This window comes from Symphalangus syndactylus, chromosome 6, assembly GCF_028878055.3.
Source record: "Symphalangus syndactylus isolate Jambi chromosome 6, NHGRI_mSymSyn1-v2.1_pri, whole genome shotgun sequence".
In the NCBI taxonomy this organism is placed as follows: Eukaryota; Metazoa; Chordata; class Mammalia; order Primates; family Hylobatidae; genus Symphalangus; species Symphalangus syndactylus.
In genome coordinates this window covers 140213634-140240053 of record NC_072428.2, presented here as the reverse complement: position 1 = coordinate 140240053, position 26420 = coordinate 140213634, and the positions used below count along the sequence as shown (strand labels likewise).

The window sequence follows — 26420 nt, the reverse complement described above, 5'->3', positions numbered from 1 at the left end:
CTATTTTCTGGAAGGGATTATGTAGAATTAGTGTTATTTCTTCTTTAACTATTTGGTAGAATTATCCAGTAAAACCATCCAGGCCAGGAGATTTCTTTTTCAGAAGATTTTTTGCTGTAAATTCAATTTCTTTAATAGATGTAGCACCATTCATGTCAGCTAATTCATATTGCATAAGTTGACATTTCATGGGTTTTGAGGAATGAGTTTATTTCATCTAAGTGGTTGACTTTCCATGTATAGAGTTGTTCATAATATTCCCTTATTATCTTTTTAGTGTATGTGGGGCTTGTAGTGATATCCCCCCATTTCATTCTGGATATTGGTAATTTGTGTAGTTTTTCTTATTTTCTTTTTCTTTTTTTTCTCTTTTTGGACAGAGTCTCACTCTGTTGCCCAGGCTGGAGTGCAGTGGTGAGATTGTGGGACTCACTGCAGCCTCAACCTCCTGGGCTCAGGTGATCCTACCACCTCAGTCTCCAGAGTAATTGGGACTATAGGTGTGCACCACCATGCCTGGCTAATTTTTGTACTTTTTGTAGAGGTAGGGTTTTGCCATGTTACCCAGGCTGGTCTCAAACTCCTGGGCTCAAGTGATCCACCCATCTTGGCCTCCCAAAGTCCTCAGATTACAGGCATGAGTCACCATGCCTGGCCAGTTTCTTTTATTATTATAATTTTTTGACACTCTTATTAGAGGTGTATCAATCTTTTCAACAAACCTGCATTTAGTTTCATTGATTTCCCTAATTTTTCTGTTTAATCAATTTATCTTCTTTATAATTTTCCTTCTTCTGTTTTGCTTTGAGTCAATTTTGAGTTTATTTTGCTCTTTTTTTAGTTTCTTAAGATAAAATTTTAGATTATTGAGCTAAGAACTTTCTTATTCTTTCCTCATACAAATACTTAATGCTATGAATTTGCCTCTAAGCACTTCTTTAGCTGTATTCTACAAATTTTGTTAGGAAAAATTTTGATTTTTGTTCTGTTCAACATATTTTCTAATTCCCTTGAGACTTCTTTTATCCATGAGTGATTTAGAAATATGTTGTTTAATTTTCAAGTGTTTGGGGATTTTCCCATTACTTTTCATTGGTTGATTTATAGTACATTATGGTTAAGGGAATATACCCTGGGTGATTTTAATTCTTTTAAATTTGTTGAGGTTTGTTTTATGACCGAAGATATGGTCTATCTTTGTGACTGTTCTATGAGCACTTGAAAAGAATGTGTATTCTGATATTGTTGTGGATTGTATTATAAATGTAATGAGATCCAGTTGTTGATGGTGTGGTTCAGCTTTTCTATATCCTTGCTAATTTCTGTCCACTCATTCTGTCTGTTACTGAGCGAGGAATGTTGTGTCTCCAGCTATAATTGTGGATTTGACAACTTCTGCTTTCAGTTCTATCCACAGTTGTTCCATGTACTTGGAAGCTCTGTTGCTAAGTGCATGAACATTTAGGATGATTCTTTTTGAGGTGAAAATTTATTAATTAGAGTTATGTCTGGCAGTGAGTGCCAGAATATGTCAACGAACCTAAGCTTTTTTCACACATCAACATCTAGGCAGGCAGCTCAGGATTAGTATGTTGTGCATAGGTCACACTCTGTCCTGTTGCTCTTCAGTGAATGGATACTATTCCTAAATCATGTCGTGGCCCAAGATAGCTTGCTCTAGATCCAGTTGCACTCTTGTTGCCTAGGCTGGAGTGCAATGGTGTGATCTCAGCTCACTGCAACCTCCGCCTCCCGGGTTCAAGCGATTCTCCTGCCTCAGCCTCCCGAGTAACTGGGATTACAGGCATGAGCCACCATGCCTGGCTAATTTTGTATGTTTCTTTTTTTTCTTTTTTTTTTTTTTTTTGAGATGGAGTCTCACTCTGTCACCTAGGCGGGAGAGCAATGGCGTGATCTTGGCTCACTGCAAGCTCCGCCTCCCGGGTTCACGCCATTCTCTTGCCTCAGCCTCTGGAGTAGCTGGGACTACAGGCGCCCGCCACCACGCCCGGCTAATTTTTTTGTAATTTTTAGTAGAGACGGGGTTTCACCATGTTAGCCAGGATGGTCTCGATCTCCTGACCTTGTGATCCACCTTCCTCGGCCTCCCAAAGTGCTGTGATTACAGGTGTGAGCCACCGTGCTGGTCCGGTCCGTGTTTTAAGTGAAACTCTTCATTCAAAACAGTTTTTTTCCATCAGCTTGGCTGGTAGCTACTGTCCACAGCAGCTAACAGAGGTCTGGACAAAAGAGCAGCAGGACATCCACCTGCATGGGTCCCTTTGGGGAAGACTTGCCATAGGAGTCAGATTTCAGGCATGGCTTCAATGACACAACCACAATGTGAAAGTTTAAGAGATTTTAGTACTTGCGGACCCTGGGGGCTACACAGCATGCCTGGAGGTCAGGCAGCACAGGCAGAGACAGAGAGAAAAGGATCCCTTTATTGGGTCCATGGCATTATTTAAATAGGTTTCCCACAGGGAGTTTTAGTTGGTGGATTTAGAGCAAGCAGGCCTGAGTTCCAGGAGCATGCAGAGGTGCTCACTGCAGCATGTCTGCACAGTCGATACAGGGTGTAGGAGTCAGCAGGGCCAGTGGAACAGGGTGTATCCAGTTGACCTATAGTGAGCTGGTCACCAGGAGGCAGTTGTATAAGGCAGCTATCTGGATTGGCCACACAGGAGAGCTGGGATGAAGTATAGAAGTGGAAACTGTATCGAGGGTAACTGAGCCCTGCTGCTGGTATGGGAAAGTCCAGTTAATATTCAAAATTAATGCTGAGACAAGTAAAATTATAAGCATCCATTATACTGCTGCTATCACACCTGCACTCCAAGCATCAAAAGAGATCATGGGGGCAAAGGGCATCTCTCTCTTAAAGGATGTTCCCAGGACACACATGCACTATTTCCTTTTAAATCTTATTGCTTAGAATTAAGTCACCAAAGGAGGCTGAGAAATCTAGTCTCCATTCCGAGAAGCTATATGCCCAGTTTTTTTCCGAGGGACCTATTACAAAAAATAAAGGAAGAAAGAATGAAAACTGGGGAGCAACACCAGTCTCCGCCAAAGGCCACTTCATGCACCTTCTGTGGTGTCTGCGTGGTCAGTCCCACTGATGATGTATATAGCTCTGGTTTTCGTTATACCCGTTCTAGAAGTTTGACCAAAGGAGATTATATTCCCATTTGGGGACTCTGTTATACTTCCTTTGAAGTAGGGAGGAGAGAGGATTTGGGGATTGGTGAGTACTTTCTGTTCTCCCCAATTTTTTTGTTAGCAATCCACATTTATTTGAGTAATTCATACTGTAGGGTGTCCAGTTTTTAGACACTTCTATATTTATATGTATCATTTGATCCTCACATTAGCCTTGGGTTTTAGATATAATTATCCACATTTTACAAATACAAAGACTGTTGCTCAGGAGGTTTTGTAGGTAGGTCAAGGAGCTAGGAAGTGGCAGTGCTGAGATTTGTGCTCATGTCTCTGACTGCAAGCTCAGAGCTCTTACAGAGCACCATGCCAGCTTTATTCCCCCTGTTGTCCTTGGGACAGCTTTGCCAACTGGGGCCATAGTCTGGTTTGATTCCCTGCTTTGTCTAACTATTTATTTGGATTTCGGGGGACATGGAAATTTTCTTCGACATTCTTGATTTTTTTTGTCGTGTTTAGTGAATTTTTTTTATTACTATACTTTAAGTTCTAGGGTACATGTGCACAACTTGCAGGTTTGTTGCATAGGTATACATGTGCCATGTTGGTGTGCTGCGCCCATTAACTCGTCATTTACATTAGGTATTTCTCCTAATGCTATCCCTCCCCCAGCCCCCCACCTCATGACAGGCCCTGGTGTGTGATGTTCCCTGCCCTGTGTCCAAATGTTCTCATTGTTAAATTCCCACCTATGAGTGAGAACATGCGGTGTTTTGTTTTCTGTCCTTGTGATAGTTTTCTCAGAATGATGGTTTCCAGCTTCATCCATGTCCCTGCAAAGGATATGAACTCATCCTTTTTTATGGCTGCATAGTATTCCATGGTGTATATGTGCCACATTTTCTTAATCCAGTCTATCATTGATGGACATTTGGGTTGGTTCCAAGTGTTTGCTATTGTGAATAGTGCTGCAATAAACATACGTGTGCATATGTCTTTATAGTAGCATGATTTATAATCCTTTGGGTATATACCCAGTAATGGGATCGCTGGGTCAAATGGTATTTCTAGTTCCAGATCCTAGAGGAATCGCCACACTGTCTTCCACAATGGTTGAACTAGTTTACACTCCCACCAACAGTGTAAAAGCGTTCCTATTTCGCCACACCCTCTCCAGCATCTGTTGTTTCCTGACTTTTTAATGATGACCATTCTATCTGGTGTGAGATGGTATCTCACTGTGGTTTTGATTTGCATTTCTCTGATGACCAGTGATGATGAGCATTTTTTCATGTGTCTGTTGGCTGCATAAATGTCTTCTTTTGAGAAGGGTCTGTTCATATCCTTTGCCCACTTTTTGATGGGGTTGTTTGTTTTTTTCATGTAAATTTGTTTAAGTTCTTTAAAGATTCTGTATATTAGCCCTTTGTCAGATGGGTAGATTGCAAAATTTTTCTCCCATTCTGTAGGTTGCCTGTTCACTCTGATGGTAGTTTCTTTTGCTGTGCAGAAGCTCTTTAGTTTAAGTAGATCCCATTTGTCAATTTTGGCTTTTGTTGCCATTGCTTTTGGTGTTTTAGTCTTGAAGTCCTTGCCCATGCCTATGTCCTGAATGGTATTGCCTAGGTTTTCTTCTACGGTTTTCATGGTTTTAGGTCTATCATTTAAATCTTTAATCCATCTTGAATTAGTTTTTGTATAAGGTGTAAGGAAGGGATCCAGTTTCAGCTTTCTGCATATGACTAGCCAGTTTTCCCAGCACCATTTATTAAATAGGGAATCCTTTCCCCATTTCTTGTTTTTGTCAGGTTTGTCAAGGATCAGATGGTTGTAGATGTGTGGTGTTATTTCTGAGGCCTCTGTTCTGTTCCATTGGTCTATATCTCTGTTTTGGTACCAGTACTATGCTGTTTTGGTTGCTGTAGCCTTGTAGTATAGTTTGAAGTGAGGTAGCATGATGCCTCCAGCTTTGTTCTTTTTGCTTAGGATTGTCTTGGTTATGTGGGCTCTTTTTTGGTTCCATATGAACTTTAAAGTAGTTTTTTCCAATTCTGTGAAGAAAGTCATTGGTAGCTTGATGGGAACGGCATTGAATCTGTAAATTACCTTGGGCAGTATGGCCATTTTCACGATATTGATTCTTCATATCCATGAGCATGGAATGTTCTTTCATTTGTTTGTGACCTCCTTTATTTCGTTGAGCAGTGGTTTGTAGTTCCTGAAGAGGTCCTTCACATCCCTTGTAAGTTACATTCCTAGGTATTTTATTCTCTTTGTAGCAATTGTGAATGGGAGTTCACTCATGATTTGGCTCTCTGTTTCTCTGTTATTCGTGTATAGGAATGCTTGTGATTTTTGCACATTGATTTTGTATCCTGAGACTTTGCTGAAGTTGCTTATCAGCTTAAGGAGATTTTGGGCTCAGACGATGGGGTTTTCTAAATATACAATCATGTCATCTGCAAACAGGGATAATTTGACTTCCTCTTTTCCTAATTGAATACCCTTTATTTCTTTCTCTTGCCTGATAGCCCTGGCCAGAATTTCCAACACTATGTTGAATAGGAGTGGCGAGAGAGGGTATCCCTATCTTGTGCTGGTTTTCAAAGGGAATGCTTCCAGTTTTTGCCCATTCACTATGATATTGGCAGTGGGTTTTTCATAAATAGCTCTTATTATTTTGAGATATGTTCCATCAATACCTAGTTTATTGAGAGTCTTTAGCATGAAGGGCTGTTGAATTTTGTTGAAGGCCTTTTCTGCATCTGTTGAGATAATCATGTGGTTTTTGTCATTGGTTCTGTTTATGTGATGGATTATGTTTATTGATTTTCATATGTTGAACCAGCCTTGCATCCCAGGGATGAAGTCGACTTGATTGTGGTGGATAAGCTTTGTGATGTGCTGCTGGATTCAGTTTGCCAGTATTTTATTGAGGATTTTTACATCAATGTTTATCAGGGATATTGGTCTCAAATTCTCTTTTTTTTGTTGTGTCTCTGTCAGGCTTTGGTATCAGGATGATGCTGGCCTCATAAAATGAGTTAGGGTGGATTCCCTCTTTTTCTATTGATTGGAATAGTTTCAGAAGAAATGGTGCCAGCTCCTCTTTGTACCTCTGGTAGAATTCGGCTGTGAATCTGTCTGGTTGTGGACTTTTTTTGGTTGGTAGGCTATTGATTATTGCCTCAATTTCAGAGCCTGTTATTGGTCTATTCAGAGATTCAACTTCTTCCTGGTTTAATCTTGGGAGAGTGTATGTGTCCAGTAATTTATCAATTTCTTCTAGATTTTCTAGTTTATTTGCATAGAGGTATTTATAGTATTCTCTGATGGTGGTTTGTATTTCTGTGGGATCAGTGGTGATATCCTGTTTATCATTTTTTATTGCATCTATTTGATTCTTCTCTCTTTTCTTCTTTGTTAATCTTACTAGCGGTCTATCAATTTTGTTGATCTTTTCAAAAAAACAGGTCCTGGGTTCATTGATTTTTTGAAGGGTTTTTTCGTGTCTGTATCTCCTTCAGTTCTGCTCTGATCTTAGTTATTTCTTGCCTTCTGCTAGCTTTTGAATTCGTTTGCTCTTGCTTCTCTAGTTTTTTTAATTGTGATGTTAGGGTGTCAATTTTAGATCTTTCTTCCTTTCTCTTGTGGGCATTTAGTGCTATAAATTTCCCTCTACACACTGCTTTAAATGTGTCCCAGAGATTCTGGTACATTGTGTCTTTGTTCTCATTGGTTTCAAAGAACATCTTTATTTCTGCCTTCATTTTATTATTTACCCAGTAGTTTCAGGAGCAGGTTGTTCAGTTTCCATGTAGTTGTGTGGTTTTGAGTGAGTTTCTTAATCCTGAGGTCTAATTTGATTGCACTGTGGTCTGAGAGACAGTTTGTTGTGATTTCTGTTCTTTTACATTTGGTGAGGAGAGCTTTACTTCCAACTACGTAGTCCATTTCGGAATAAGTGCGATGTGGTGCTGAGAAGAATGTATATTCAGTTGATTTGGGGTGGAGGGTTCTGTAGATGTCTATTAGGTCTGCTTGGTGCAGAGCTGAGTTCAAGTCCTGGATATCCTTGTTAACCTTTTGTCTTGTTGATCTGTCTAATATTGACAGTAGGGTGTTAAAGTCTCCCATTATTATTGTGTAGGAGTCTAAGTCTCTTTGTAGGTCTCTAAGGACTTGCTTTATGAATCTGGGTGCTCCTGTATTGGGTGCATATATATTTAGGATAGTTAGCTCTTCTTGTTGAGTTGATCCCTTTACCATTATGTAATGGCCTTCTTTGTCTCTTTTGATCTTTGTTGGTTTGAAGTCTGTTTTATCAGAGACTAGGATTGCAACCTCTGCTTTTTTTTTTTGCTTTCCCTTTGCTTGGTAGATCGTCCTCCATCTCTTTATTTTGAACTATGTGTGCCTCTGCATGTGAGATGGGTCTCCTGAATATAGCACACTGATGGATCTTGATTCTTTATCCAATTTGCCAGTCTGTGTCCTTTAATTGGGGCATCAAGCTCATTTACATTTAAGGTTAATATTGTTATGTATGAATTTGATCCTGACATTATGATGTTATGTGGTTATTTTGCCAGTTAGTTGATGCAGTTTCTTCGTAGCATCGATGGTCTTTATAATTTGGCATGTTTTTGCAGTGGCTGGTACTGGTTGTTCCTTTCCATGTTTCGTGCTTCCTTCAGGAGCTCTTGTAAGGCAGGCCTGGTGGTGACAAAATCTCTCAGCATTTGCTTGTCTGTAAAGGATTTTATTTCTCCTTGACTGATAAGGCTTAGTTTGGCAAGATATGAAATTCTGGGTTGAAAATTCTTTTCTTTAAGAATGTTGAATATTGGCCCCCACTTTCTTCTGGCCTGTAGAGTTTCTGCCGAGAGATCCACTGTTAGTCTGATGCGCTTCCCTTTGTGGGTAACCTGACCTTTCTCTTTGGCTGCCCTCGACAATCTGACAATAATGTGTCTTGGGGTTGCTCTTCCCAAGGAGTATCTTTGTGGTGTTCTCTGTATTTCCTGAATTTGAATGTTGGCCTACTTTGCTAGGTTGGGGAAGTTCTCCTGGATAATATCCTGAAGAGTGTTTTCCAATGTGGTTCCATTCTCCCTGTCACTTTCAGGTACGCCAATCAAACGTAGATTTGGTCTTTTCACATAGTCCCGTATTTCTTGGAGGCTTTGTTTCTTTTTACTCTTTTTCTCTCTAAAGTTCTCTTCTCGCTTTATTTCATTAATTTGATCTTCAATCACTGATACCCTTTCTTCCACTTGATCAAATCGGCTACTGAAGCTTGTGCATGCTTCATGTAGTTCTCATGCCATGGTTTTCAGCTCCGTTATGTCATTTAAGGTCTTCTCTACACTGTTTATTCTAGTTAGCCATTTGTCTAATCTTTTTTCAAGGTTTTTAGCTTCCTTGCGATGGGTTCGAACATCCTCCTTTAGCTCAGAGAAGTTTGTTATTACTGACCTTCTGAAGCCTATCTGTCATCTCGTCAAAGTCATTCTCCATCCAGCTTTGTTCCGTTGCTGGCGAGGAGCTACGATCCTTTGGAGGAGAAAAGGCACTCTGGTATTTAGAATTTTCAGCTTTTCTGCTCTGGTTTCTCTCCATTTTTGTGGTTTTATCTATCTTTGGTCTTTGATGTTGGTGACCTACAGATGGGGTTCTGGTGTGGATGTCCTTTTTGTTGATGTTGATGCTATTCCTGTTTGTTAGTTTTCCTTCTAACAGTCAGGTCCCTCAGCTGCAGGTCTGTTGGAGTTTGCTGGAGGTCCACTCCAGACGCTGTTTGCCTGGGTATCACCAGCGGAGGCTGCAGAACAGGAAATATTGCAGAACAGCAAATATTGCTGCCTGATCCTTCCTCCAGTAGCTTTGTCCCAGAGGGGCACCTGCCTGTACGAGGTGTCAGTCGGCCCCTACTGGGAGGTGTCTCCCAGTTAGGCCACACAGGGGTCAAGGACTCACTTGAAGAAGCAGTTTGTCAGTTCTCAGAGCTCAAACGCTGTGCTGGGAGAACCACTGTTCTTTTCACAGCTGTCAGACAGGGAGGTTTAAGTCTGCAGAAGTTTCTGCTGCCTTTTGTTCGGCTATGCCCTGCCCCCAGAGGTGGAGTCAACAGAGAAAGCAGGCCTTGCTGAGCTGCGGTGGACTCTGCCCAGTTCAAGCTTCCCCAGGTGCTTTGTTTACCTACTCAAGCCTCAGCAATGGCAAACGTCCCTCCCCCTGCCAGGCTGCTGCCTCGTAGGTTGATCTCAGACTGCTGTGGTAGCAGTGAGCAAGGCTCTGTGGGTGTGGGACCCTCCAAGCCAGGCATGGGATATAATCTCCTGCTGTGCCATTTGCTAAGACTGTTGGAAAAGCACAGTATTTAGGCGGGAATGTCCTGTTTTTCCAGGCATAGTCTGTCATGGCTTCCCTTGGCTAGGAAAGGAAAATCCCCTGACCCCTTGCGCTTCCCTGGTGAGGCAATGCCCTGCCCTGCTTCGGCTCGCCCTCTGTGGGCTGCACCCACTGTCCAACCAGTCCCAATGAGATGAGGCAGGTACCTCAGTTGGAAATGCAGAAATCACCTGTTTTCTGCGATAATCACGCTGGGAACTGCAGACCGGAGCTGTTCCTATTTGGCTATCTTGGAACACACCAACATTCTTGACTTTTTTATCTTCTGTATCAAGTTGAGAATTGGCCAATCACATACTAAGAAAACTCTGGTGAGATTTTGATTTGGATTGCACTGAATTTATGCATCAATTTAGAGGGAGACGCCATCTTTACAAAATGGAGTCCTCTCATCTAGGAACATAGTATATGTCTTTTTTATTTAATTTAGGTATTCATTAATGTTTTTCAATAAAGTTTTATGATTTTCTTTACCAGTCTTGAGTATCTAGATTTATTTCTAAGTATCTTATAGTTTTGTTGCTACTGTAAATTTAAAAATTTCCTTAAAAAAAGCCAGCAAGGCATTTATTTTTTTGTCATCTAGAGCTGTTCAAAGGTAAGTATACAGGATTGGTTGGGCATATTCAGTTAATGTTGTTGAGGGTCCAGCCTCCTTAGTCTTTTGTATCATTTCCAACCTGTGACTATTACCCACGTAGCCACAAGATGGCTTCTTCAGTGCCAGGTATGGGGTCCTGATTCCTGGGAAAAGGGGAGGAAGCAGGGAGCAGAAAGTAGGGAAACCAACCAATTCTTTCTGTTCCCAGTGAATTACCTCGACTTCTCATTGGCCGAGAGTGTGGGTCATTGCAATCCTCAGTTGCAAGGAAGGCTGGTAGTAGCGACTTAAAAACAAAACAAAACTGGATTTCTGTTAGTAAGGAAGGGAGAATGACGATTGGATTGACCGTGAGTGGCCTCTTTGTCTCTGGCAATGCTCTTGAATACAGCCATACTAATTTGGTTGTTATATCTTTTTTCCTCATCCTTTTACTATCTTTCTGTATCTTTGCTTTAGTTGTGTTTTGTGTAACTAGCATATGGATGAGTTTTATAAAAATATAGTCTATCTTTCTGGTTCAAATGGACTATTTTATCCATTTATATTTATTGCAGTTACTCGTAAACTTAATTTATAATCATCATCTTTTTTTTGCTTTCTATTTATTTGTCTCACTTTAAAAAAACATAGTCATGCAGATCATTTAAGGGCTTAGTTGAAGGTAAATTTCTCCAGCAGAATTTGCATTTGTTTCTGACAGGTGGCAGGGGTCACTACCATCTTGAGAACCTTTAAATTATTTTCTCAGGGTTTGGGGGTTTATCCAAGGAGTGGGAATTCCATCCATAAGTCCATGTTAGGGCTGGCTTGTATTCATGAATCTTCATCTGACTCCTTTCACCAAGAGTTTACTTGTCATCTCCCTCAATGGAGTGGATTTTTTCCCAATTGTTCTCTGAAAGTGAAGATTTATACTGGGTCCTTCACTGTAACTCTCCAGCTTAAGTGGCTCTAGGCTTCATTTACTATCTTTCACATAGTTATTAAGTGCAGTTTTGGGTTGCAAGAGGTTGGCAGATGCCCTTAGGGCAGTGTGCAAGAAAGAGTTAACACAGAGGGTTGCCCTTTACAAGGTTTTGCTACCCTTGGCTGTCTTCTAGGAATTGGGCTTCTGGAATGTTCCTTGGCTGATAAGGTGTTTTTGTGTGCCTGCATACTAAATTCCAGTCTATCAGCTTGCCTAGACTGTATAATGTGATTTCAGGTGGACACCTGCTTTTCCTCTGGGAGTCTGGAATTGCAAGAGCTGTGCAGGTGGAGGGAGTGCCTATGTGGCCAGCTCTTAATAAAAACCCTGGTCTTTGAGTCTTAGGTGGGTTTCTCTGGGCAGAAACACTGCTGTGTTACTGTGTGGCCTCTCACTGTGGGAAGATATAGGAAGCCTGTGCCGGATTCTTCCAGAGTCCACCTAATGTGTTCTTTCCCCACCTTGTGTATCCTTTTACTATAATATAACTTAGCCATGAACACAACTACATGCTGAGCCCTGCGGGTCCTTCAAGTGGAACACTGAGTATGTGGGTGGTTGTGGGACTGACACAGGCAGATACTGGCTTCATTCTCTGAATTCTTGCCCCTACTTCTACTATAGGCTTTGATGGCCTCCATCTTTTTCTTGGTTCATAGTCATGAATTTAAAAATATATGATTCATGTTTTATCAAGCAGTTTTAGGGTTTTTTATGGGACAATTTGTAAGGGTTTCTATTTTGCCATATTGTTGGATGTCCTTTCTATATTGTTGGATGTCCTATCAGTGTTATGTTGTCTACTTAATTTTTTCAAACTGTCACAATAAAAAAAAAAATCTAATTCTTAAATTGCCAAGCATTCACCTTCTTAAATGTTAGTGGTAGGGAGTGGGCTCAGAGTCTCAGCCCCGTTCATCCTTTATTCCTAGGCCTTTGAACCTACAGCCACAGGATCAGCCTCAAAGAGGTTCTAGCTCCAGGACCAGCAACTCTAGCCTGAGGCAGGAGGATGGGGAGCTGTGGGAGGTTTGCCATTGGCTCCTTCTCCACTTCCTCCTGCAGCCAAGAGAAATTCCCTGGAATAACTCAGCGAGAACCTGGGAACAATAACATGAGAGTTTATTATCACATGACTACTCAGGAGGGGACATGAAGCGGAGCAGGATGGGGAAGGGTTGTAAGGAATGGGCAAGTGCTGCTGGAGCAGGGCTGTGGCCATGGTCATGGGGGCAGGAAAACTGGGGCTGTTGAAGAGTCTCTTTTCCTCAGTCTGGGTCTTCTTCCAGCAGTCAGATGCAGGGACGCCTGGTGCAGAAACACCAGGCACTAATAATCAGGAGAGGCATGGCTAGATTCCACTCACTTCCAACATCTCCTTCTGGTCTCTTTTCTAAGGGAAGAGGAAAGGCAAGACAATCGTGAGTGGGAGAGAAAGGGTGGAGTCTCTCCTCCAGGGCAGCTTAGCTCTGGAGCTACCAGAATCAGCAGCATGGTAACTGATGCAAAGGCATAGCATGGATATGGACTTCCCTGGATTCCTGGGCTCTTTGACTTGGGGGCCACTTGGTTGGGGATAGGGGCTTTCTGGGCTGGGCCACCACTGGGTAGAAAGACAGGCATGATAATAGGTGGGACTTGGGTCATGGGCCCCTTTCTCCTCCCCAAACGGTACACTGTCCATTCCTGTCTCCTTTGAGCAGTTCCACTGCCCCAAACACACAGGCACACACTTTAGGGACTCACCCCTTTGGTTGGGAACATTCTCCAGCAGTACAGCCACAGAGGGGCCAGAGATGCCAGAAGCAGCAGAATCCAGACACCCAAGAGCATGGCCTGAAGGGTCCTGAACAAGGCCTGGGGACAGAGGGCCAAGGCCATAAGCACCAGGATGACAGCTGCCTTCCTGCTGTGTCCCCAGGCTCCTTATTGACCTGGGAAAATCTCTACCCCTTTATCTCCAAGTTCGTGGCTTCTGGAGGGGAAGTCAATGCATTCAGTGTGCAGAATGCAGCTGGAAACTCCTCACATTGGGCCTGTGTCCTCATTTGTACAGTGACAGGTTTGGGCTATGATTTGATTCCCTGATAACCTCCAAGACTTCAGAGGATCAAGGGAAAACATGCATTTAACACCTTTGCAGTACTCTGCACACTTGCTATATTGGTTCATTTCTTATTATTTTAATGCTTGTATTTCCCACTAGTCTGTAACACCCTACAGGAGCCATTTCTATTTTGTCTGATGCTTTGTCTTTGGTGACAATACTCAAGCTTGGTGCAGAATAGGTAACACCTATTTCTGGTGGAGAACCTGACTCTTGCCCCCGGCCTGGCCTGGCCATCCCTACCTCACCTGCTGCTGCCCCTTCCCCTTGGCCACCTACCTTCAGCATGTCCATGAAGGAGGTACACAGGTGTAGCCTTCTGACTTCTTCTGGACTATGAGTGGGGGCTGGGGTGTACCAGTCACTTGAGCTGGAGACACGGCAGGCACTGTTGTAATAATAGTAGCCGTGTCGGAAATCTTCATTCCAAAGTTTGAGGGCAGCGATGGCTGTGGAGAAAGCTGCCAGCGCCAGCAGAGTCCTCAGCAGGGCCTGGGGAGGGAGGAGGCAGAGAGAAATCTTCGTGTTTCAGTCTCTCTCAGAGTCCAGTCGGGGGAAAAAATGGGCAAGGCCCAGAGAAGCCTGCAACAGGGCAGGAGATTGGGGTGACCTCCAGCCTGAACCTGGTCCCCTCCCATGCCCTTCCCTGAACTTACCCAGTATGTACCACCCCGTTTCTCGTAAATGAAGGCAGCAGCTCCAGCCAGCACAGCCTGGGGAGAGATTGAGCCAGAAGCAGGCTTAGCACAGGAAACGCAAGTCCTCTCCCACGAGAGAGCCTCCATGCAGGCCCTTCCCCGGCACACAGCTTGGGCCGGAGGTTTCATGCTAAGCTTTATTATCCATGGTAAGATAAGTGCTGAGAGGGTGGAGCCTGGATCCAACTCCTGAGGCTGCAAAAGGCCCTGCTTTAGTGACACCTAAGAGCTTGTGGTCAAGCCAGGTGTGAGCCCCTCTTCCCTTCTAAACCTTCCTTTTTAAACAACACCAAGTGCTTTATGAAAATTCCAGGGATGGTGGGATCTTGTGGATAAAAGTCATGGGGTGCTGGAGAAGATCTCGACGAAGGGTGAGTCTATACAGAGTGGGCACTGTTAGGTCTAGAAGCCTGTCCTAACAGTGCCCAATAATCCACTCAGCTGGGCTTGAAGAACAGGAAATCTAGTATATCCCAGTGGACAGGTGGACCTGAATCCTGTTTGGCTAATTATGTAACTAAGCTGGGTATTTTGCCACAGCCTGGCTGAAGGTAATTACTCTCGGCTTCTGTCAGTAAATATGAGTGTTTTAGTGTTATTCTGAGGGTGTAGGTACCATGACCAGCCTACCCAGCTCCTGTGCAAACTGCACACACCCATCTATTGACAACAATTCCTGGGTTCCCATTGTGTGCAGGGCCTGTGGAGGACAATGGGAATAACCAGGGGGAGATGATGCTTCCTGGGGGATCACATACTATCTGGAACGCTCTGCCTTCCCCATCTCAGTGCAAGTATCTGGAGATGAGCAGGTCCTTAGATCCTTAGTTGACGTTAACTGTTGAAGGCGGGGAGAGGCGGCCAGCCTGGTGGGAGCAGCACTGGGCAGGGTATGGGAGAGCAGATAGTGTGACTAGGACATGCCACCACTGCCCTCAGCTGTTTGCTCATCTGAACAGGCAGGGAATGGGCCTAGATAATCAGATCTCTCCGACTGCCAGCATTCTGTGGTGCCATGTTGAAGGATGGCAATCAGGAGAGCAATGCCCCACCCCTCTCACAGGCAGTCAAGCACTGTCCTGCTCTACTCACCACGGCTCCTGTCCAGATGGCAGCTCCTGAGGTGACCAGGAGGGTGTAGTTGCGGATGTAGAAAAATCCTCCCAGGACTGCACTCAAGATCCCCAGCACGATCTGCATCACCTGAAAGACAAAGGACCCAAGATCCTGGTTCCTAGGTGGACTTGCCACTGTAGGGATTAACCGCTAAAACCCCAAAAAGAGAGGGAGAGGTAGAGAGAGAGAGAGAAAGAAGAGAAGAGAAGAGAGAAGAGAAGAGAAAGGAGAAGGAAGAGGAGGAGGAGAAGAAAGAAGAAGAGGGAGGAGGAGGAGAAAAGAGAAGGGAAAGGAAGGAGAGGAGAGCCGGCCCATCCTGAGTTTGGCCCAGAGGAAAGGATGGACTCAGGGCTCCACTGACTGGGACTCTGCGTGGCCAGTGGCTCCTCCACACCCCTTCAGCCCAGAGCCTCCCCTCCCCAGGCTCTTACTGAGAAGGCCAGAGAATCACATCTCTAAGAAGACATGACTGGCTCGGTGTCCTGTTCAGAGGGAGGCTGGCAGAGAGTGCTGCTGTGGCCAGAGGTGGGGAGTCCCTCCCGCTGCCCCACGAGGCAGGCCGTCACACTCACCCACGAGGCCACCAGCAGGCGGCTGCTGCCCCTGGCCTGGGTGGCCCGGGGCCGCAGCGCAGAGCAGCAGGTCAGCAGGAGCTTGGCCAGGGCAGACTCCTGGTGGATGTGCACATCGATGTAGGTGGACTGTGGGGCCTTCGGGGCCATCTCATCACTGTCGGCTGTTCCCATTGTCAGGGACACAGTCTACGAGGAAGGGAGCACCAGAGAGGAAGGGCTGTCAGAAGATTTTCGCAGATTTCATTGGAGTTGGGGAGGTCAGGGGCCAGTGGTGGCTCAAAGTCACCCAATGAATGGCTGTCCTGGTCACAGGGCCGCACCCCTGGCCCCCTCACGAGGGGAATGTGTGTAGCAGAGGGGGCTGCTGACCATGCTGGAGCTGTGGCGACTACTGAGCCTGCGGGAACCTCCCTTTTCGCCCAAGATCTGCTCTGTCCCCCTCATCCTCCTCTCAGGGCCCTGGCGTCTGGGTCAAGCAGCGCCCCACACCCCGACCCCTCACCCCCTCCACCCGGGCTCTTCCTGCGGCCTCCCCTCCACAGTCAGCAGGCTCTGGAACAGGACCGAGTCCTTGGCTGCCTGTGGAGCTCCTGTGGCAGCAGCTGCGCCCCGGCTGGGCTCCGGATACCCACCGCCGACCTCCCGCTCCACCGACGGCTGCTCACGCCCGACGGGTTCACGCCGCCCCTGCCCCGTGAAGGACCGCGCTGCGGTGCGGAGGGAGGTCAAAGGCCGGGGCCGCACCTGGCTTCCTCCGCAGTCCCCTTCCTGCAGTCTCACCCCTGGGTGGGGTCCCTCCTACGCTCCTCCAACTGTGCGGAGGCAGCTCGGGGCGCGTGCGGAAGGAGGCCCGGGGGCCCGCCGGGAGCGGGGCGCCGCCTCACCTGCGCTCCTCGGGACCTGCGAGCGGGCGGCGGGAGGGCTGGGGCGCCGGCTGGAGAAGTGGGTTGAGAGCTGGAGGCGGAGGCGGGGAGGGGAGGCGGGGGTGGGGCTGAACTTCAGCCCCTCGGGTTCACGGCAGGCTGCAGGGCCTGGGGTCCGTCTGGGGTTCTCCCGCTGGGCGAGGGTCACTGGGCTCTGGGGAGCTGGGAGGGTGCGCGGGCGGACGGCCCTGGGAAAGCCCGTGGGGTCGTTCTCGCCCCCAGCCCCGCCCGGCCAGGGCCGGCGTGCAAGTCTGCGCGAGTGGGAGCGCAGGGGGGCGCGCGGGGGCTCGGCCTTCTCCCGCCTGGTCCCCTCCTCCGGGCGGAATCCCCTGCCGGGCCCCCGGGCCGCAGCTGGTTTCGGGAAACCGCGCGGCCTGGGCGGGGCCGCAGTCCCCACCCGTGCATCTGCCGTCTCTGCCCTCCCCTGCTCGGGGTCAGCTCCTGTCCGCTCTGCTCGGCTGCCGGCTCCCGGAGGACGGCAGGTGAGGCAGGGCCTCTGTGGCCCGGGAGACCCTCTTGCCGCAGGACCCTCTGTCATGAGGAGTCCCCAGGGCCATGCCCCCCTCCGCCCGTCCTGTCCACAGGACGTCTTTCTTCCTCCATCCTGGTTTCCAGGAGGACTCGCGTAGGAGGGAGGGACAGCTAGGTGCAGGTGTTTCTCCCCAGAAAAACGGCTGGAGAGCGGGAAGAGAGGCCTGGGCCTGGCGCGTCCCGTCCACCTTCCGCCGCCTGCATGCCTGGACCCTGGCTGGAGCCCGATGGTGGGGTGGCTCCTGGGACGCGGCCAGGGCGCGGCGGGGCTGCCTGACGCTTTCCCCAGCCCCGGGGCACGGGAGGAGCTGGACAGAGGAAAGTGTTCGGGGCAGCCGGGAAGAGCCCACCACCTACCAGGTGTCGGGCGGCCCGCAGGGCAATCTCCGTGGTGCCGGCCTGGTTCAGATCCGACTCTTCAGGCGGGGGCGAGGCAGATCTAGGGGTTGGCGTGGGGCGGGGGAAGCGGTGGTCCTGGGGGCTCGGAGGTAGCTGGAACCTGAGGTGCCTTCAGGGCGAGGCCTGGGCCCTCAAGGGAAGGTCTGGCTGGAATCTGGGGCTGGGCTTCCTTTTGTGGGAAGCAGTCTGAAGCTCTTTTGTGCACGTGCGGAATTGTCTAACTCTTGTCCTTTCTAACCCCAAGGAGGCCAGGTGGGTGAAAGAGTGAAACTGCTTTGAAAAGTAGGTAGCGTACGAATGGGAGGTGTTATTAGAATTGTTAATAATGTTTGATTTAAACTGTGATACTTAGCCAGGATGTCCATTAGAATTGCCTATGCAGGATTTATTTTAGAGCCAGGCAAGCTGATTCTAAAGTGCACGTGAAGAAGTAATCTAGCAAAAACGGCCATGACAATTCTGAAAGAAAAACCACACGAGGGGATCATGAAGCAGCCCGATTAGCATTAAGCTCCATGTTAAAATTGTGGTAATGATGCCTAGCCCATGAGACATGCCAATGGGCAGAATATAAGGACTGGAATAGGCCTACATTGTAGGGGAACTTCATTTCTGCTCAGGAGAGAATTTTAAATCACTGAGAAAAAGAGGATGTATTTTCCACAAATGGAACGTATCTTTCAGAAGTTAAACATCTGAATGACAGTAACAGAACTTGGATCCATGTCTCCCAACGGCCAAGGTTGGTCACCCAGCTCCCGAATTCCAGATGGTCAACATTTAAAAGTGAAAACTGAAAGCATAAAGGCACTTAGAAGAAAATATGGAAGATTTTTTTATAATCTTATAATCTTGAAACAGGGAAGTCCTTTAAAAGTATGAGCTAGACACCATAAATAGAATGAAATAGAATATGCATTGTATGAAAATACAAGCAAGGTAAAAAAATAAACTACAAATTGTAAAGAAACATTTGAAACGCATATCACAAATGGTAATTTTGTGAATAGATCAAGAACTTCCATAGAAAAAAGCAAAACAAAACAAAACGAAACAAGGATATGGAATGTGAACGGAGAGCTCACAAAAGAAGAAATAAAAATGGCCCTTAACATATGAAAAGACAATCAACCTCACTCATAATAAGAGAACTATGGGCCAGGCGTGGTGGCTCATACCTGTAATTGCAGCACTTTGGGAGGCTGAGGTGGGAGGATTGCTTGAGTCCGGGAGTTTGAGACCACCATGGGCGACAAAGCAACACTCCATCTCTCTCTCTAAAAAGAGAACCTGCCGGGCGCGGTGGCTCACGCCTGTGATCCCAGCACTTTGGGAGGCTGAGGCGGGAAGATCATGAGGTCAGGAGATCGAGACCATCCTGGCTAACACGGTGAAACCCCATCTCTACTAAAAATACAAAAAATTAGCTGGGCTTGATGGCGGGCACCTGTAAGTCCCAGTTACTCGGGAGGTTGAGGCAGGAGAATGGCGTGAACCTAGGTGGAGCTGGCAGTGAGCCGAGATCACGCCACTGCACTCTAGCCTGGGCGACAGAGCGAGACTCCATCTCAATAAATAAATAAATAAATACATAATAAAATAAATAAATAAATAAAATAAAAGAGAACCATGGATTAAAAGTATATGGAAATCGTTACAGAAAGCAGGTCAGTGGTTGCTCATGGCCAGTGGTTGGGGGTATTTCCTGGGGAGGAGCTTTAGGGAATGTATTGCTGCGTAGGAATGTCCTATATCTTGATTGTAGCTGTAATCGCACAAATGTATAAATTTGACAAAACTCGTTGAGATATACATTTAAAATGGGGCATTTTATTTCGTAAAATTGATTAAAATCAATGCATTTTTCCCCATATAAAAGGAAAAAGATAAAAGAGTTTGCCTCCTGCATGTGAATTGCTACCACCTCCATGGAGGATAACTGACAATATGTACTAAAATTGCAAATGCACATTCCTGTTGCCCTGCCAATTCCACATTGTCTGTAATGGAAAAGGATTGGAAATAACCTAAGTGTCTGCCAATAGGGAACCACTTAAATAAATTATGAGGAATTCATACTCTCAAAATATATGCAGTTACACAAATGAGTGAAGAAGCTTTTGTGAAAGTTGTCAGAATCATCATTGAGTCACTTGAGTTAAAAAAAAAATCTGAAAATGGGAAGCCCACAAGGCAGGATTCTCATGTGTAAATAACCTGGTAACAAAAATCATCACAAAGGACTCTGTAAAATGACAACCTTACACAAACAATACTTCCGTGAGGATATCCACCAGCAACTGCCTGTCTAACCCTGGACTGGTGTCACCCTTGTTATTGATCCTTGTAGCCAAGGATGATCATCTCAAAGAGATTATGTAAGTCTCCCCATTTTTTCCTTTAAAAACTTTTGTCTTCCTTTACCTCCCTGAATGTGCACATGATTTACTATGGTAAGCATATTCTCATTGCAATGCCCTATTCCAGAATAAATCTCATTTTCTTTTGGAGAGCCTCTCTCTGTTATTTAGGTTGACACTTTTTATGGACTCATGTAGGATTATTCTAAAAACATATGATCATGTGATCACAGCATCATGCTAATCAGTGTGTATAGTATGCTGCTATTTGTGGGAAAAGGGGGGAGAAATACTTTTTCACACTTTTGTATGCAAAAATGTCATGGTAGGTTTTATAAGAAACTAATAATATTACTTTCCATCTGCAAGGCAAATAGGTGGTTGAGGGAAAAAGATGAAAGATAAGGTTTTAAAGGTATATAAACCCTTTTGTAGCTCTTAACTTTTTTATGTGTAAAATCACTAAGGTCACAGTGACACTGATCTCTGCACTGGGAAGACCCTTTGGATCTTGACAAAGACACTGTTTGTTTGTTTGTTTGTTTGTTTTTGTTTTTTTTGAGATGGAGTCTCACTCTGTCGCCCAGGCTGGAGTGCAGTGGCAAGATCTCAGCTCACTGCAACCTCAGCCTCCCGGGTTGAAGTGATTCTCCTGCCTCAGCCTCCTGAGTAGCTGGGCCTACAGGTGCGCACCACCGTGCGAATTTTTATATTTTTAGTAGAGAAGGGGTTTTGCCACATTGGCCAGGCTGGTCTTGAACTCCTGACCTCAGGTAATCCACCCGCCTCAGCCTCCCAAAGCGCTGGGATTACAGGCGTGAGCCATTGTGCCCAACTGGGATCTTGACAAAGACACTATTTCTCTCCTTTCACCTGTGCTGTGTATTTTTCCCTCACCTAGTTCCCAGACCTCACTTCTATATGTCTTCTCCCTGGCAGGCAGGATGACCCAAAACACGGTGATTGTGAATGAAGTTGCTATGGCCTCTAGGTCATCCCAGCCCACCCACGTCAACGTCCACATCCACCAGGAGTCAGCTTTGACACAACTGCTGAAAGCTGGAGGTTCTCTGAAGAAGTTTCTTTTTCACCCTGGGGACACTGTGCCTTCCACAGCCAGGATTGGTTATGAGCAGCTGGCTCTAGGGGTAAGACTGGGCTGGTGCGGGGTTGGGGGGCACATTAACGAGGTGATGAGGTCAATTAAAATATAGAGCCAAATCTTCAAAATTAAAACATTTTATTTGGGAGGAGAGAATTGCATTTTGGAGCATGCACACAGACCAGGTGGCCTCCAGTACATCTTTAGAACAAAGAGAAGGTTAGAGGCTTATAAAAAGGAGAAATGTTACATATTGCCCTTCATGAAAGATCGTAGGTTTTGGGGAGCTGGCGAGCTCTGATGGGTGAGCGATGGTGTGGGTAAAACTAATCCTAGAGTTGTAGCAAGGTCAGAAGCTGTAGATAAAGCTGGCTTCAGGTTGCAGCAGGCAGCTTCAGCAGCCTGATTTGTAGAGAATTACATTTTGGGAGCAACATTTTGTGCCCCGAGTGCTTTTTGCCCCTGGCCTCTCGACTCTGTTTTAGTTGAGTGTGACAAGAATGACCCCATTTGTAGGCTCAGCTTTCACAATGGAAACTCTCCTTCTTCAATAGGATGCAAAAGAGGAAAATGGGTTGAATTCCCATGAGAGGGACATGAGAAATCACTATTTATATCTCATCCTGTGTAGGAAAAAGTTGTAAGTATCCCCACAGAAATTTGGATGAAAAGGAAGAATCAACCTCCTCTTTGGCGCAGAGGAGTCAGTCCCAGCCAGAGGTAGGGCAACAGGAAGAAGAGTCTAGAGGCTATTAATTCAGTTTCATTGATCCCACATGGACTGAAAGCCTACAGGTGCAAGGCAATGTGTTCGGCACTGCAGGCCAAGCTACAGAGAGAATCCCTGGGCTATATCTAAAAGTACTCAGTGACCATCAGAAGGAACAGCAGCTACACTAATGACTGGAACTAAAGGTAGATCAGGTGAGGGAGAAGCACATCTGACATCCTTGAGGGCAGGAGAACCCTGAATGGAGAAGGAATAGGTATAGACAGAGGTGGAAGATGGACAAAAAAGAATTCCAGGTTAAAGAATGGCAGGAGCAAAGGCAAAGAGGCCAGAAGGCATAGGGCAAGTTCTGTAATGGTTAAGAGTAAAGGGAATGGGCTTCGTGAATGGGTGATTTGGGGCCATATTGCTGAAAACCTTGAAAGACCAGGTGAGGAGTCTGTCCTGAATCAGCTTTGACAGTGAGAAGGCTGTCGATTGATTCTGAGCAGGAACCTGCCTCAGAGTCAGGAGGCATCCAGGTGAGAAGGATCGAGGGTCTGCACTTGCATAATCATAGCAGGAATGGTGAGGAGACAAAGGAGTCCCTGTCCTTCGCAGACCTCCATGGCATGGGAGTGAAGGGGTTTGGGGCATAAGGAAAGAGAGGTATCCACAGCATGCAGAGGGTTGAAGTGTGGGTGACCAGGAGATCGGAGCCCTGAAAGTCAGGAGGAGCAGACATTTGGGAGGTGTGTATGTGGTAGTAGGGGATTTGGATGTGACAAATCCGAGATGCCGGTAGGATGTGGAGGTGGTGACAGTTGGGTTTTCCAGGAAGAAGAGGAGTTCTCTTCTGAGTCGGAGTTGGGTGTGTGAATGGCTTATTGGGGTATGACACCTATGAAATGAAAAGAGGGGGAGCAGGATTGGGCAGGAGGAACCATCAGGCTGCAATGCAGACTCTGCCAGGCTAGTGGGGAGCGCCCAGGCAAAGGTTGCCCACTGCAGGAGTTCCACACTGGGTGAAGATGGCCCTTGAGCCACTGTCTTGCTTAATCACTGGCTGGGGGGCCCTCCTCAGTGTGTGTCTTCAGCTTGAAAAATTAGGGTGACCCGGAAGGAGCTGACAACTGCAGGCTGTCAGCAATCAAACAAGCCCTTTCTTGAAGGGGGTCTTAGAGGCACATCTTTGTGTCTGCCACAGAGCCCTCAAGAGTGTGTGTTTGGATCTGAAGAGAAAGGATAGGCCAGAAGCTCAGGTTCAGGCTGGGGGTTTGGATGGGACAATGGGATCTCTGAAGGAGAATGGGGGGGAAAAAGTGGGAATCTTCAGGTGGGATGAGAAAGTGTTGAAGTTGGGAAAAATTGATGAAGGATAAATAGCCAAGCCTATGAGAAGGGTAAGGGGAGACCCAGGCCAGTGCTGCTTCATGGATTTTAAGGGGACAGAACCTTCCAGAATCAGAGCTGCAGAGAGGTCAAGGCAGAGGAAAAGGAGAGGAGAGCCACCTAGGTAGGAGCCAGGCAGCTGCTCCCGGGGCAGCCGGGGCACGTGGGCTCACGGGAAGGGGTCTGGTTTCTCATCCTGTCTTGCAGGTGACTCAGATATTGCTGGGGGTTGTGAGTTGTGCTCTTGGAGTGTGTCTCAGCTTGGGGCCCTGGACTGTGCTGAGTGCCTCAGGCTGTGCCTTCTGGGCGGGGTCTGTGGTGAGTAAGGAACAGGCTGTGAGCCTGGAGGGAGGCAAGTGGTGATGGGCAAGAAGGCGCTTATGGATCTCGGTTGGGGCTTTGGGGAAGCGACCAAAGTCTCTGAGGCCAAATAGCCTTTGGCCATGAGGAGGCTGCTCTGGGGTGTAGCTAAAACCCTGTCACTTCCATTTTTCTCTTGAAGACAGATGGGAGGGGCGGGGCAGGTATAGGTGGAATCCTATCTGTGTGTCAAAGTTCTTTGTCTGTCCCTGGGATCCTGCTTCACATTGGCTATTCTGGGAACTGCTGGTGGGAGGGTGATGATAGACCAATTCAGAAGAGTAAAGGGGAGGCCTTTTTCTGGTGTCTCTTTTCAGGTGATCGCAGCAGGAGCTGGGGCCATTGTCCATGAGAAGTGCCCGGGCAAACTTGCTGTGAGTCTTGGACACCCTCTCTCCACCTTGTTCACTGACCCCCTCCTGAGTTCTGCTGCATTATCTGTCTTCTGCCCTTTGGTTGTCAATATCTTGGGGTCTTTCTTGGAGGGGAGGAGAGGGTTTCCTGGACAGGGGCTGAGGAAGAGGAGATGGGTTTGAGGTGGGGACCTCATGACTCTTCACCGATTGAAGGAGCCTGTGTCTTGACCCTCTTTCTCTTCCAGGGCTATGTATCCAGCCTGCTCACCCTGGCAGGCTTTGCTACAGCTATGGCTGCTGTTGTCCTCTGCGTGAATAGCTTCATCTGGCAAACTGAACCCTTTTTATACATCGACACTGTGTGTGATCCCTCGGACTCTGTCATCCCTACCACTGGGTACAGATGGATGCAGCAACGTCAAGAGATCCAATGGCAGAAGGAGGAGTGTAGAGCTTACATGCAGATGCTGAGGGTGAGCAGGAAGAGTCCAGTCTTCGGGGACCCATCACAGTTCTTTGTTCCTAGGGAGCTGGGGGCCCTGGAGGACAGAGATGTAGGCTCTTTGAGCTTGGACCTCATGCTGGGTCTTTCATTCAGGAGGTTTTAATGTAAGCTACAGACATTTCTCAGACCTCATGACACGAAGATTCTCTGAATCAAGGAGGATGAGGAACAAAGAGGAAACATTTGAGAGAGGAGATAGCAGGCCACCCTTCTGGCTTTTCTGGCATGTTGGTATCCCAGTTTTCCATTACTGAATTAAAAACCACACCAAAATGTAATGGCTTAAAATTACAACTTATTATTTCTCACGGTGCTGTGAGTTGGCTGGATTCAGATGAGCCATCCTCACTCACGGGTTTTCTCATGCAGTTACAGTCAGATGGGGGTGAAGTTATCCAAGTGCTCGCCGAGGCTGGAGGTCTGAGATGATGCAGTTGCATGGTCCGGAGCTCAGCGGGGGCTGTCAGCAAGAGCCGGCGATGGCTTCTCCACTTGGCTTGGGCTTCTCATAGCACAGAAACTGGATTCCAATGGGGAGTACCCTAGTTGCAAGCATTTCAGGAGACAGAAAGCAGAAGCTGCCAGACCAGCTAAGGGCTTCCCTGTCACTGTATAGTGTCACTTTCACTGTGGCCAAAGCAGTCCTAGGCCCTTCCAGATTCTACGGGTTGAAGGAATAGTCTCCACTTCTTGACAGGGAGTGATAAGGTCACTCTGCAGACAAGCCAGCGGGTTGGAAGCTGTGGCTGGAAACACAGTCAGCTGTGGTGGGAGCTGCAAGCTGGATAGAGTCAGTGCCTGGGTGGGTGGAGAGGGTGGTGATGTGGGCAGCATTGGAGTAGCTGACACCTGACTATCTTTGTTCTTCCCTTATCTCCAGAAGTTGTTCACAGCAGTCCGGGCCCTGTTCCTGGCTGTCTGTGTCTTGGAGGTCATTGTGTCCTTGGCTTCCTTGGGAGTAGGTCTTCGAAACTTGTGTGGCCAGAGCTCCCAGGCCCTGGTGAGTTGTCGGGGAGGGGCCGCTGGGCAGTGTGAGTCTGGGTGGTGAGTGTGTGGGACAGGTAGGAGTGCGGGGCCAGGGGCACCCGAACCTGAGGCTGGGCCTGGTGCCCCTCAGCTTCTTTCCATATGCAGCTCTCCCCTTTGCTGTCTGGGGAATGTGGCCATCACCACGGTCCTGGGCCAGCTCTCGCTGCCCTGTGCCTCTCTGCGCCCTCCCCTGCTCTGATCTCCCCACTCTCCCCTCTGCCCTGTCCCAGGTGTTCGTCTGACTCCGCTTCCTCTGCCACCTTGTTTTCTTTTGCCTGATCTGCGTTTCCCGTCACCTTTTCCTTTCCCTCCTCCTTTCCTCTTTCTGCTGAGTTCTATGATGCTAACTCTGCCTGCATCCTTTTCCCCTAAGGATTTCTTTTTTCTATTTTTTCCAGAATGAGGAAGGATCAGAGAAGAGCCTACTGGGGGAGAATTCAGTGCCCCCTTCGCCCTCTAAGGAGCAGACCTCCACTGCCATTGTCCTGTGAGCCGCCAAAGACCCCATGGGGTGCCCACATGTCCCTGTCTAGGGCAGCCCAGGGCCCCCACTCCTGGCTCCTCACACTTGCCTCCCCTATGGCCGCTGTCCAGACCCTCCTCCTTTCTTCTCCCCACATTGGCACCTGCTGTTCCCACTCCGGGGTTCTCAAGTCCGTGAACAGATATTGTTGCATTTTCCACAATGGTGATTAAATATAATAATCCAGAAAAGCAATTTTGCCCAGAAAGATATGGTTTCCCTTTGTTTATACACCTCATGCGCTGTGAAAGGCCTTTCTTTGTGTCGCTATGTATGAGGTTAAATGGGAGCTGATTTATCCCATTGAAACACTGTCCCAAGAAGATTAAATTTAATTATGTTCCGCTCTACATCCAGGTGGCAAAACCCCTTTTTATTATTTTCTTCAATTCAGTGTAAAGTGTAAGTCTAGTGGGCCTAGAATCTTCTTAACCTGCTGAGATTGTCTAGGCTCCTACAGCCTCGGCCTGTAGACTTAAGAGAACTGTGTGGAGCATGGAACGAGATTTTTGCCCCCTCCCTCCCTATCTCCTTCCTTTCTCTTTTTTCGTTTTGCAGTAATTAGTGTTGGTTCTGTCTCTTTTCCTCTCT

The 26420-nt window shown here is 46.9% G+C and overlaps 2 protein-coding genes across 9 annotated transcripts in view; one reads left to right on the top strand and one right to left on the bottom strand.

Annotated features, from left to right (window-relative positions):
- The window catches only part of TMEM176B (transmembrane protein 176B), a 33800-nt gene extending 7776 nt beyond the window's left edge, over window positions 1–26024 (top strand). The window contains exons 1-7 of one of the 6 annotated variants that reach the window (XM_055284523.2): window positions 16942–17045; window positions 20793–21001; window positions 23264–23374; window positions 23734–23790; window positions 24018–24245; window positions 25158–25277; window positions 25705–26024. In XM_055284523.2, coding sequence (XP_055140498.1) covers window positions 20798–21001; window positions 23264–23374; window positions 23734–23790; window positions 24018–24245; window positions 25158–25277; window positions 25705–25797 — 813 coding nt within the window. In that variant the 5' untranslated portion in view covers window positions 16942–17045; window positions 20793–20797 and the 3' untranslated portion in view covers window positions 25798–26024. Of the gene's footprint in view, window positions 1–16940; window positions 17046–17648; window positions 18236–19203; window positions 19872–20792; window positions 21002–23263; window positions 23375–23733; window positions 23791–24017; window positions 24246–25157; window positions 25278–25704 lie in introns of those variants that run through there. The other 5 variants (XM_055284517.2, XM_055284518.2, XM_055284519.2 and 2 more) reach the window with 5 other exon arrangements.
- On the bottom strand, window positions 12250–16917 carry TMEM176A (transmembrane protein 176A). Of its 3 annotated transcripts, none has more exons than XM_055284525.2 (7): window positions 16385–16917; window positions 15638–15826; window positions 15042–15152; window positions 13908–13964; window positions 13531–13743; window positions 12891–13001; window positions 12250–12537 (listed from the first exon to the last, which is right to left on the bottom strand). In XM_055284525.2, exons 2-7 carry the CDS (start codon window positions 15809–15811, stop codon window positions 12496–12498), a joined length of 708 nt encoding a protein of 235 aa, XP_055140500.1. In that variant the 5' UTR covers window positions 15812–15826; window positions 16385–16917; the 3' UTR covers window positions 12250–12495. The 3 variants fall into 3 exon arrangements, with proteins under 3 accessions (XP_055140500.1, XP_055140499.1, XP_055140501.1); XM_055284524.2 differs by having other exon boundaries at window positions 16525–16894; XM_055284526.2 differs by having other exon boundaries at window positions 16273–16875.
- Window positions 26025–26420: the final 396 nt, after the last annotated feature.

Excerpts from the sequence above, each read along its gene's own strand:
- TMEM176A (XM_055284525.2), bottom strand. The coding sequence starts at position 15,811 with ATGGGAACAGCCGACAGTGATGAGATGGCCCCGAAGGCCCCACAGTCC. Across the intron at positions 13,965-15,041 it reads CCATCTGGACAGGAGCCGTG|GCTGTGCTGGCTGGAGCTGC; the intron begins GTGAGTAGAGCA and ends ATCTCTCCCCAG. Across the intron at positions 13,744-13,907 it reads AACGGGGTGGTACATACTGG|GCCCTGCTGAGGACTCTGCT; the intron begins GTAAGTTCAGGG and ends CTCCCTCCCCAG.